Here is a 12,039-nt window from a genome sequence, read left to right as displayed (position 1 = left end):
AGAGGAATTGGCCCTCCTCTGTAACAGATAGACCCACCCAAGCGCCTTCGTGTCCCAATACTCTCCAACTGTCACCTTGGATTTTCTTTGTTCAGAGGAAAACATAGCTGGCTCTGAATTTCTTTGCTGTGTTGAATCATGTAAGCATCAGCCACGCTTCTCCCTGACTCACAGATCCCAGCGTGCTGGGGTGAGGGTCAGGACAAGAATGGCAATAAACATCCTGGGAAACAGAGCCTGCATCTCTTGGCATAGCTGGGGCTTTTTTTGCTTTCAATCTTCCCTTATGGAGCTGCGCTCATAAATATCCCATCCTTTAACACTGGCTGAGCAGGGGAGAGGCTCGCAGCTGGGTCAGCCCTGTGCTTGCAGCAGCGAATATAAACCGGAGAAGAGAGCAAAGCCCGGCCGGGAGCGGGGAATACCCCACCGCCCCAGGAGCGGAGGCGTCCAGGTAAGACGCGTGCCCTTGCTTCGAGGAGGGAGCAGAAACGCTGCCTCTTCCTCGCTCGGCCCCTCGCACCTCTCCCGTGGCGCGAGCCTGCCGTGGTGCCCCTGAGCCCGGCAGGGCTGCTCAGGGGGACGATGGCCAGAGCCCGAGCGGCGATGCCCCGGCGGGGATGCCTGGGTGGGTGCTCAGTGGTGGGTTCAGGCGAGTGGTGCAGCCCTGCTAGGACTTGGAAAAGGCTTGGAGGGCTGCAGCACTTCCCAGCTCAGCTCAGCCCTGGCTCTGGAAGCTTTGCTGGGCTGAGGATTTGCACCTGGCAACCTGCCAGGCTTAACTAACGGAGGCTTAATAAGTGGGAAAGGTAGGAACATGGGGCTGGTGGAGAAGGGGAGGCGAAGGGAAGGCCCTGTGGATTGTGACTGATGTGTTTAGGGCAGCACCCTGCCTAGAACGAGTCGGCGGGGCTGTAAATAGTGGCTGGCAGGTCCTCTCCACCACCCGCCGCTGGCCAAACGGAAGCCCCAAACTCCTCAGCTTGTGCCTAGACTGGAGCACGCTGTGGGCCCGAGCCCGTTGCAGCCACCTTGGTGGCAGTCTGTCCAGCCACGTGGGCGCTTGGAGCTGCAGACGTGCTTGTTCGGAAACCTCTCGGACTGACCAAAGTTCAAAGTTGGTTTTTTTTTTTTTTTTTTTTTGAGTGGCCTTGAGCGCCCGTGGCACTGCCCAGCAGCTGCGGGGCCCGGGGCGGAGGGTCGAGCTGCACCCTGGCCCTGCGGGGTGTCTTCTGCGACCGGCTGGAGCTGCGAGTGGCCCTGCCCTATGTTGAGGGCAGCCGGGGAGAGCCACAGGGCCCATCGGAGTTGAACAGAGGGGCCAGGAGCTCTCGTGTGCGCAGCCTGGAGGGCGTGCTTGGGGGGGGGGGCGAGCCCCTGCCCGTTGGCTACGGGGGACGTGGGCTACCTCCCTTGGGAGCTGCGAGCCCTCCAGCGCGTCCCCCCCACCCTGGGATGGGAGAAGGCTTCAAGCACTGCTGGCACAACATGGTCTGGGGGACCCTGGTGTGTGCACCCGTGTGGCCTCAGAGAGGAGGGTGCAGCACTCTCAAGGTCCCGGTCCTCTGCCCTATCTCAGCAGAGGGGTGCTCCGGGGGAGCCTGTCCCTGGGGCCGGCCCCCCCGGCAGCGCTTCCTGGCCTCTTTGCTACGGGTTCAGGACTGCGGTGGGGACAAATCCAGCCCGGTCTGTCTCCGACAAGCTGTTCTCCTTCTGGCTGAAACAGAGCATCAAAAAGAAAATAGCAAGCCGGGGCTGAAGGCGGCTTATCCGCGCGTGAGCGAGCGGGAGGGCTCGCCCCAGGCAGCGCCCGGCATCGGGGCGGCTCCGGCAGGGCACCCCGAGGCTTCCCGGGGCGCGGAGGCGACCGCGCGCGCGGCCGGAGGCAGGCTCGGCACGGGCTGAGCATCTCCCCTTCCCTGCGAGCGGGGTTTTGGGGGGGGGGGGGGAGGCAGCGCCCCGCTTTGCCTCCCCGGCCCCCTTTCCAGCGGTAGGCACTCACCTCGGCGCGCCGGGAGGCCGGCGAGCGCCGCGGAGGGGGCTTCGCCGGGGGGCTGCCCCGTCGCCTTTGTTCCTTTCGGACCCTCCCTTCGCCTTGCGGCGGCTCCCGCGCTCGCCGAGCAAACGCGCGGGATGGAGCGAGCGAGCGAGCGTGTGCACGCGCCCGCCGGGCTGTGCACACACACATGCGTGTGCGTGCGTGTGCGCGCGCGTCGCCACCGCCGTCGTTAAAGCCGGCGCTGCCCGAGCTGCAGAGGCGCGGCCGGCTCCTGCGGGAAGCCGCCGCCTGCGTGCCCTCGCCCGGGCAGCGAGGGGCCGAGCGGCGGCGGCGCGGCGCCCAGCGCCTCCGCCTCGCTGCCCCGGGGAGCGCGCGGGCCACGCTCCCGCAGGCCGCCGGCGATGGAGGCGGCAGGGAGAAGTTGGACGCTTCGCTCCAACTAGGCTGGACCGCGCTGCAACCTGTTCCCCCGCCGCCCCTCGGCTCCGCCAGGTGCTGTACCAAACCGCCTTCTCCTTTGCGACGGGCAGATGGAAGGACTTGGATCCCAGCCCTTTCCCTGGCTGAGCTCTGCCGGCAGACGATCCTTGGGCTCGTCTTGCACGGGAGGGTTAAAAGGAGGCTGGTTTGGGCTTACGGGCAGAGCGGTGGGAAGGATGTGGCTGGTTTTAACCCCTTACTTGGTGGTGGAAGGTGCCCAGGCTGCTTGGGGGCCGAGCCGGCGTGGCCTCCGCTCGGCGCGCTGCGACCTGCTGGGACAGCTCCCTGCCCTCTCCCGGCACCCGGCCGGGGGGACGCCGTGCCCCTCGGGAGGGGAGGGCGGCTCCGCGTTGGGGGCGGCCGGCTGCCCACCGGGCTGCTGCCTCTCCTGAGCGCACCGCCCGGGTCTGCGCGCTGCCCCGGAGGGATGGAGGAGAGACGGAGCTGAGCATCGCTGAGAGAGGAGGAGGAGGAGGAGGAGGAGGAGGAGGAGGGGGCTGTGGTTGGGATTGCGCCCTGTAGCCCCCCCCCCTTCCCCCCGCCTTGCTCATCTCCCTCGCCGCCACGGTGCTGCTGCTTCGGCTCACCTGTGTGTTTTCTTCCAGGATGGCTCGCTTTGGGGAGGCGGTGGCCAGCAGGCTGGGCTCCGGAGATGGAGGCTCCGACCAGAACAGGAGCCGGCAAGGACCTCCTGCCCCTGCGGGAGGCACCCCGGGAGCTTTCAAGCAAACCAAAGCGCAGCGAGCCCGGACTATGGCTCTGTACAACCCCATCCCCGTCCGGCAGAACTGCTTCACTGTCAACAGATCGTTGTTCCTCTTTGGGGAAGAGAACATAGTCAGGAAATATGCCAAGAAGCTCATCGACTGGCCATATCCTTTCTGCACCCCTCGCTAACCTCCCCTTGCTTCCCCGCGCCCGGATTTGCTTTGGTGGCCTTCCTGGACACGTGTGTGTGGCACTAGCCAGCAGGTAAGTGCCTGCCTTCTGCTCTCCTTTCAGCACGCGAAGAAGGATGCCCTGGCATCCCGTCCCTCTCAGGGATGCTCTCCTCCTCCCCGGCTCTTTGCCTCTCTCTGGTGCTTGCTCTTCTCTTTCCTTCCCCTGCGCGGTGCGTGACAGGGAGCTGAGCCCACGGCTCCTGCAGGGAGCCCACCTTGGGGGACCTGAGCTCCTTCTGAGACTTGGTTTTGGAAGTCCCCTGCGGTGGCTAGGGAAGGAGGGAGGTGCTGAGTAGGTCTTTGATCTTGGGTTGGCCCTGCACGCTTTAAGGCACCCTTCTCTGACCCCTTGTCTATGTGACTAGGGGCTGTGGCCTTTCCTCTGTTTCTCAATGTCTTGTTGGAGTTTTTCCCACTACTCTTCCCCTCTATAAACTCCTATCCTGGTGGAAATAGAGCCCCTGGGAGCCTGTAAGTCTCTGGACTCTGCTATGGTGGCTTTCTTCCCTTCCTGCAGGTGCCTGTGTGGCCCCTTTGCCCCCGTCAGCTCATGATCACTCCTGGCAGGGGCACAGTCGTCCTCATTCTTCAACCTCTGTCCCCTCTGCCAGCAGCCATGGGGACCTGCTTCCTGCTCCATGTGGCAGAGGGAAAGGGGTTGAAAATTTGCCACCTCCGCCCCCAGCCCATTGGGGATCTAACTCAAGGGACCACGTTTTATCCTATGGAGTTGCAAAGGAGGGACCTGCACCTAGGTGGAGAGACTAGATCTCCTCCGTCCTTTCAACTCTCTCCCTCAGTGCCCTCTCCTTTCCCCCCACCCCGCAGGCACCCCCAGGCAGCAGAGCTGTCACTGCGGCCAGGTCCCGATGCCCAGCACTGCAGCATGCTCCTCGCCGCTGGCAGCTCTTGCCCTCCTGTCAGCCTGGGTTCAGCTCTGCTTCTTGCCCTGCTGCCCCTAAGACCTTCTGGGGCTTTGCAAAGACCCAAGCCTAAAAACTTCACCGTGGCCACCTTTTGGCTTTAGGACCCTTTCCAAACTGTGTTCTGCAGTGGTGATTATATGCAGGTCTTGCTGTTTCTTTCTCTTCCTGCAACTTGTTGGTTAACTTGTTGGCTCCTGCGCTGGGCGCAGAAGAACCTGCCGCCATGCAAAGCAGAAATGTGCTTGTCTGTTGCAATAGGTACCTTGGAGAAACCTTCTAGCAATATATGAGGTCATGGGTTGGGTCATTTGGGGCGTTAAACGTCATTGGGAAAGTCATCCTGCCAATGCCGAGCCCCCCCTGAAGGGGGGAGGTCAAGCCTTTGCTAAGCGGGGGCTAGCCTTGCCTGGGGAACCACAAAGGATTCTGAGGGAGCTCACTGTGTGCCTGAGGGGAAGGAACAGTTTGGGGGGAGCTGGTTTGCTAAATTCCTCGTGGCATGCTTAAATGTTCCCCTTTTGACAGCGCTTGTGCTCCTGCTTGGCGTGCAGCCTGCAGGAGCGTCGGTGCAGCAACGTGGGTAGCTAGCCTCAGAAACACACAGGCAGCTCTGCTCGTAGCACTGCAGAACATTCGCAAGACCAGCATGTCTTGTTTTCCAGAATATGCCAAATTATTCATGTGCTTTTTCAGTGTGGTGTGGGTGGGCCCTCGCTGTTCAGCTTTTATTTAAAACAATAACTAGTTGGTGTGTTGCTGATGGCCCAGCTTTCCCAGTGTGGGCCAGGGTCCCGTGCTGGTGTAGTGCTGCATGATATATCATCTAAAACCGCCTCTGTCTCCTAGATACTAGTGTTTCGCTACCATGCTGTAAAAATCCTACAGCGTTATTCTTTCCTGGAATTTGCAATGCATGAGAAAGATTGGCTTGTTCTTCCCGAAAGAAGTGAGATATTCCTGTGCAAATATTACACTCACGTCTGCTCCAGGAACAGGAGCTAAGGCTCAGTGTCCACTCCCACACTAGTGCTTTCTCTTTCCAAGAAACTCATCTGCCCTGGAGCTTTTGTGTAGCTCTTCTGCACAACAGCCTTTCACCTTGAGCTCTCAAGGTCTTGCGTATGGATAAGGCTTTTTGGTGATGAGTCTGTAATGATTGGATGAAGTGTTGAAAAAAGGAATTGAAAGACCTTTAGAAGCTGATCATTTGAGCTGGGGAAAGGTAGAGTAATCTTTCTTTGTATAAGACTAGGTGCGTCTTCTGGTGGAGGAGACCTCAGCGCAACCTTCTGTTGCACTGCAAGATGCCTGAAATGCCAGGCCAGTTATTCTGTTGCCTCAGAGACTGATGAGCTCAAAACAGTGTAACCTGGGGCAATGCTAGCCTCATAGCAAGGTCTCCTAAGGAGGGAGCGCTGTCATTGCAGGCTGTTATTGGTAAAGTTGTCCAGGCAAGTTGTTCTGTTCCTTGTAATTGTAGCCTGGCACAAGCTGTGAGTGCCTTTCAGCAGGGCCAGGGAATTTTGTGAGCATCTCAGCCGTCTGGACCGGAGCCCACAGTGTGAAGCCTAGCGTCGTTTCTGGGCTGCGATGAGAGTGGTTTGTGGAGGTGAGTTTTGAATTTCAGCCACAGTCAACAAGAGTTGCTGGCCTTAAAAGGGAGGCCTGCCAATGTCAGTGCTGCTGGCTGGAGTAGGCATGACACAGAGGGAAGCCAACATAGCTGGGAGCTGGGATGAAGCTAGGGGAGGGGTGGAGGCTCTTCTTCATCCAGCTCCAGTTGACTAGGTAATAGGGCTAAAAATAACTGGTGATTCAGGCCTGTATATCTGCTGGGTAAATGTATAATTATAACGAGCAGCCTCTGCAGTTTGGCTTCCCGGTGTAAATAGGGATGATGCATGTAGGGGAAGGAAGAGAAATACGAGAAGATGGGAATGGGATTCATCTTCCTATAGAGATCTAGTCTTTCCAGAATTTTGCACTGGAAAAGCTGCTTTGTTACCTTTAGTAGAGCTGCTCTTTTTACTGTTTACGCTCAAAATACGAGGCAGGAGACAGCTGTTATTTTGACTATAAGAACAGTAGCTCTCCTTCTCTTCTCCTTCTCTTCTCCTTCTCTTCTCCTTCTCTTCTCCTTCTCTTCTCCTTCTCTTCTCCTTCTCTTCTCCTTCTCTTCTCCTTCTCTTCTCCTTCTCTTCTCCTTCTCTTCTCCTTCTCTTCTCCTTCTCTTCTCCTTCTCTTCTCCTTCTCTTCTCCTTCTCTTCTCCTTCTCTTCTCCTTCTCTTCTCCTTCTCTTCTCCTTCTCTTCTCCGATACAAAGCCTTGTTCCTGCCTGCTCTTCCCTGCTGGGGGATCAGCAGCTGATGGCCAGGCTTCCAGCCCTGATTTCATTTGTTTGGCTGCCTGGAAAGCTACAATTCAGTTAGCATATGAGATGGGCTGCAGCTCATCTAGATCTGCTTAGTTCTTCATCTGCTTAATCACATTTGACCTGGATAAGATCCCTCTCCCACCCCAGGAGACTAGATGACCTTGTGTGGTTCTGGCTCTGTCCCCAAGGACAGCCTTCTGTTGCAGACGTACACGAGCCACTCATACCTGACCACCTAGTTTGGAAGGGAGGATATCTATCAGCCTTCTGAGAGCCTTTCTTTTCTTTACAGTGAGGACTTTGTCCTATCTCAGCTGCTTTGATAAGAAAGTTGGCTTGGCTGAGAGCAGTAGGGGTGTCTGTGAAGTGCCATACACATGGGAGCAGTATCTACTTGTCTCCAGTTCAGGATATCCAGGCAAGAAAGAATGTCCTGGCAAAGCTGGAGGGCGTTCCAGCCTCACGTCTCTCCTTTGTGGCTGGGCTGGGATTCACACATTCACTTGGTGGGAAGCATAGCCACGTGTGTCTGCATTGTTTTGCTCGTGATGGCTTCCACACCTTCCTGGCTATGTGCGAACAGAGGACACGTTTGTTTTTGCTCTGAGAACAAGCAGAAGCCAGCAAGGGATCTAACTGCAAAGCGTGGGCTGGCTGGGGCAAGCGTGATTGCGGAGGGGAGCCTGCGTGGCCTGGAGGTGTCAGGAGGTGTTTACCTAAGGGGAGGTGGCCGAGCTGCAGGCAGTGACCACCCAACGCTCCTCTTGACCCAGTGCAGAGGGTCTCTATGTCTGAGTTGTTGCTGGCTGCCACAAAGCTTTACTCTGTGCTTGAGCTGCTCTTTCTAATGCGACCTCTCAGCACCCAGAGCTTTTCTTAGGTGGGTATCAGATCGTGGCTGTGTCACAGCTGCACCCACCCCAATCCTGAGCGAGGGGTGACTCATCCCTGCCGTGTCCTGGGAGTGAGTTGTGCTTCTGCACCTCATGCACTCCACGTGCCAGCTCTCTGGGTGCGAGTGGCTACCCCCGCGGTGAATCACAGCCCGCACATCTCTGACGCTGCTTTGGCACCGCTGACAAGGACGGTGGCAGTGATGTGCCCTGCCCTGGCTCCGTGCGCCAGGCTGCGTCCCCAGCGCCGGCCAGCTGTGCCGGCGTGGGGAAGGCTATGTAGTGGAGCACCATGCTGTGCGTGGGGAAGCCTCTCCGACCCCTTTGCTTTTGCCTCGTCAGGATTTCTGCAGGTCTCGCTTGCCTGTGCGAAGAGCAGCACCATGTTGCACTGCTCTTGGGCAGCTTCTTCCTCGTACTACCCAAGGAAAGCTCTCCTCGCCTTTTTCTTCCTTCAAGGCTGCTTTCTATGCCCTTCATTCATCAGATTTTAAAATGTTTTTTGGGGAGGGGCAAGTAGGTGTAATGGCAGGTCCATCTTTTTGACAGCCGAAGAGGGAGAGGCTGCCTGTCAGATGGTGATTTTAAACAGAGGCAGCTGTTGCCATGGTGACACCAAGTTGCATCCTGTTGCTGTGGCAACTAAAGTTAAAAAACTGATGTTAAGGCAGGAAAATCACATGATGCAGTTCTTTCTTGTTTAAAAAAACCCCCCATATACATATATATATATATATATATATATACACACATATATATATATATATATATATATATAAAAGGATGATAGGAGAGAGATCTGATTTCCAGTTTTCAGCACAGGGTTAGGTGGGGGAGAAGGAGGAACCCTTGGTGCTGTTGGTGGTGGGAGGAACCCCTGGTGCAGGTATGTGGTGGGCAGAGCTGCTCCTCCCAGCAGCAGCCACTGTGTTTCCGCACAGCCCTCCGGGTACTTCTGGGGCTTGCTGCACGGCTGAAAGCAGCCGTCAGGCTCCCAGATGCTTGGGACGTACGCCTGGACAATGCATTTGGGTAGGGGGTCCGCGGAGCGCTGTCAGCGCTGGGGATAACGGCATGCTGTTTCCCGGCTTGGTTCCCCACAGACAATTGGTGTGTGTGGGATGGTGAGGCCTTGGCAGTGCTAATTTTAGAAATGAAGCCGGTTGTCTTCCCACCACCAAGCTAGGTATCCAGCTAGCAGGGCCACAGCTCTATGGCCCTTCTAGGGGAGGTGTCGTGAATTCCAGTTTGCAGGATGACGAACAGCTTTATCTGCTGGGGAAAGAGCCCTGGGGACTGATGGGCAGATGACGGAGAGCCTGGGGAACCCCTGAGCTGAATTACGGCTACTCACCTTCTTTGCTCTACTTAGCATTTTGGATTTTTATTGCAAAACAGCCTTGTAGAGGAGGAGGCTGGTTTCCTGCTGGTGTATGGAGCTCAGGGGACAGGGTAGGGGTGTCCTTGGGGAAGGGGGTGGTAGAGATGGTCTTTGTTTGCATTCATGCCCTGGGTGGAGGAGTGTGGAACGTCTGTGCTGGGCAGACAGCTGTGGTGGGCTTGGGGCCTGAAATGGAAAGTCAGCAGATGTAGGAGCAGATGTAGGAACTTCCCTCTTGATCACATCTGAGAAGCAGGGAAAGTCTTCTGGCATAGCATCTCCTAGAGAAAAAGTGAGGGTTCCAGGAAAAAAAACTTAAGGAGGTGCTGAGTTTTTGAGGGCTGGGTGGTGCAGTCGGGGCTAGGTGTTACATCATTCCTGCTGTTCTTGCTGGCACTTTAAAGTGTGCTTCCCAAGAGGTTGGACCCTTTTGGAGATGCCCACATGGCTGCCTCCACTGACTGGCTCTTCTGCTCCTTCCATACCTGCCTGCCATTCAAAAAGTGGGCAGGAGACACGCACACTGACACAGTCCTACGGCTTTCCGGGCAGAAAACCCCGGATGGGGAGGTGAGGTGGAAGAGGCTCTCTGCAGCTCCCAGCCCTCGTCCAGACCTGGGAAGTGATTTATATTACATCCAGCCACTTGGGGAGGTTAGATCAATGTGCTATCAGCACCATAAATCCATCTTCAGGACTTAGAGCTGGGCACACTCTCTGCATTAGCAATATGTTCTGGGTGGATCTGTTTTTAGCTCCAAAGCTTTTTTCCCTGTGAGGAAGGGGGAAGTGACTGGTGGAGGGAGGTGAAGAAGGGGGTCAGATTAAGATCTTGCAGCTAGAAGTAAGGATGTATCAGTTCATGGACATCTCCTCCAGAGCTGCATTTCTTTGGCTTGCTGCTCCTCTTGGAGGAGGATGCAGCGAGTTTGGTGTTCTTGGCCACCACCGTTGCGTGGCACAACGCCTGCCGCTTTTGCACTGCTGTTGAAAGCGGTGGCAGGAGGTGAGATGGGCTGATTGCTGCAGTGCTTGCTTTGGGTTCTTGCAGGACCCACGGTGGAGGGCGAGGCATGGGGTTAGCATGCAGCATCCTGCCCCGGCTTAGCTTGGAGGGTGGGGGATGATGGGCCGGGGCTGCACAACCTCGGGGTACCTTCCCCTCCTCGAGTGCACCGGGAAAGAAATGAGGATCCTGCAGGTGTGCTGTGTGGCTGGGATTAGCTGAGTTGCTAAGGAAACAAGTCAACTATTCAGAGGAGAGAGCATTGGATAAAGGAGATAAATCAATAAGAAAACCTATTTTTATCAGCTCCCTAATGATCCTATACGAGAAGCTAGACGAAGGAGGAGGCGAAGGCTAGAGAGAGACAGGCTTTCATTACCGGGCTCAGAGGGAAGCGAGTGCTACTCTGAATTTTAGGTGGCTGGAAGTTCATGTAATTAGACACCTAATGAGTAAGGAAACAAAGTAATGGAGCATCTTCTGGTGGTCTTGAGCCCTGAGTTGGGAGGACGCTTGCGGACTTGGCAGAGAGGTGGAGTGTGCGGCTGCCCTGCGGATAAGATATCCCCCTGTGTTTAGCTAGTTTTATCCTGTTCTGCTCTCCGTTGAAGGGGAATTTTCTTTACGCTTGGACTGTCAAAATTGGGACCTGGGATATTTGGATTCACAGAGAAAACTGGGGTCCTTGTTTTGGTGGTGCTGATGGCTTGGAACTCTCACATAGCTTAAGACGTAATGATTCAGGTTTGGGTCCTTGGAAAACTGGGCACTGGGACCCGCCTGCCCCAGGGAGCAGACGTGCACGTGACAGCAGGTGTTGTGGAGCCCACCGCTGCGCGGGGCTTTTCTAGGCATCATGAGTTGCGTCTGCAGCACTGCCTGGCTGCCCTGGGAAGGGAGCTGTGCGGGGATGTGAAGCGGGGGACTTGCAGGGTGCTGCCCGGCTTCACATTGCCTCCTTGTGCGGGAGTTTGCCTGGGGACTCGACATGGTCATGCGGAGGGGCCGATCAATGGGCTGCTGGGATTCTGGGAGCAGCCTAGGGTCACAGATGGAAAGAACTGGGGTGTTTTGGCCTCAGGAGAAAAAGCTGGGGCAGAGAATGGTGTTTGAGTGCCTTGGAAATGAGTGTTCTCCATCTCCCTGTCAAACTGCCATGAAGCAGATTGAAGCTGGTGATGCAAACCCTGCTTGGTGGGCAGAGTCTCCAAGCCCTCGCCAGGCCCTCCTGGAGAAGGTCAGAGATGCTGTGGTGGGCAGGGAGTGATACATGGGGATGGGGCAGACCCGTCTTCACGGTCCCTTTTGCTCCTGTTCCCCTGTGATTCGACGGCAGCAAGAACACATCGCTTGGCCCTTTTGGGGCACTACGGTGCCCGTTGGTCTCTGAGCCATGCTGGGGTCGTGCAGGCAGGAACAGATACTGAGCCCTCGGTGGCAGCAGGGCCCGGGGACACCATCCCTACGGCCAGCCTGGGTGGCGCATGCCCATAGGAGGTACAGCAGGGATGTGGCCGGGTGGTGGGGCAGTGTGGCTGTAACAGATGAGCATTGCCCTTGTGCTGCACCTGGAGCCAGATGTTTGATCCAGCTGTTTGAGGCAGAAAGCAAGCCTCGGGATGAGTTGAGCCATTATATGTAGTTTTGAGACCTCCAGTCCGCTCCCAGGCAGGACTCCCATGTTAATACCGTGGGCTCGGTCTGTCCTGTGTGCAGAGTGTGGATTTTCCCACCTGGATGTTCCCACCGCAGGACAGTTGCATTTTAGAGACTGCAGGAGGGAGGAGGACGTAGTAAACGCCTGGCACGCTGGGGAGGGCCGGAGTGGCGGGGAGTGAGGGGTGCTCAGCAGGATTAAATGCAAAGGGTCTGACAGACAGCCTTGCCGTACGCTGTTCCCACACTTCTCATCCAGGCAAATGTGCCTGGCGCCTGGGGACCTGCCTTCCTCTCAGCAGCCGCCCTGCTAAAGCACTGTTTTCTTTTAAGCCTGTGCTAATTGCTTGCAGACTTTCAGGAAAATGAAACAAAAGACCCCA

At 56.7% G+C, this 12,039-nt stretch overlaps 1 protein-coding gene across 1 annotated transcript in view; it reads left to right on the top strand.

Moving 5' to 3' along the window:
• CACNA1E (calcium voltage-gated channel subunit alpha1 E) overlaps positions 1-12,039 on the top strand; it is a 133,549-nt gene that overhangs the window by 16,891 nt on the left and 104,619 nt on the right. Inside the window, exon 2 of the mRNA XM_062581373.1 lies at positions 3,085-3,351. Within this exon, the coding sequence (XP_062437357.1) occupies positions 3,085-3,351 (267 nt within the window). The remainder of the gene's footprint in view (positions 1-3,084; positions 3,352-12,039) is intronic.

Source organism: Rhea pennata, chromosome 8 (genome assembly GCF_028389875.1).
Source record: "Rhea pennata isolate bPtePen1 chromosome 8, bPtePen1.pri, whole genome shotgun sequence".
Classification (NCBI taxonomy): domain Eukaryota; kingdom Metazoa; phylum Chordata; class Aves; order Rheiformes; family Rheidae; genus Rhea; species Rhea pennata.
This window is presented reverse-complemented; position numbering and strand designations above follow the sequence as displayed.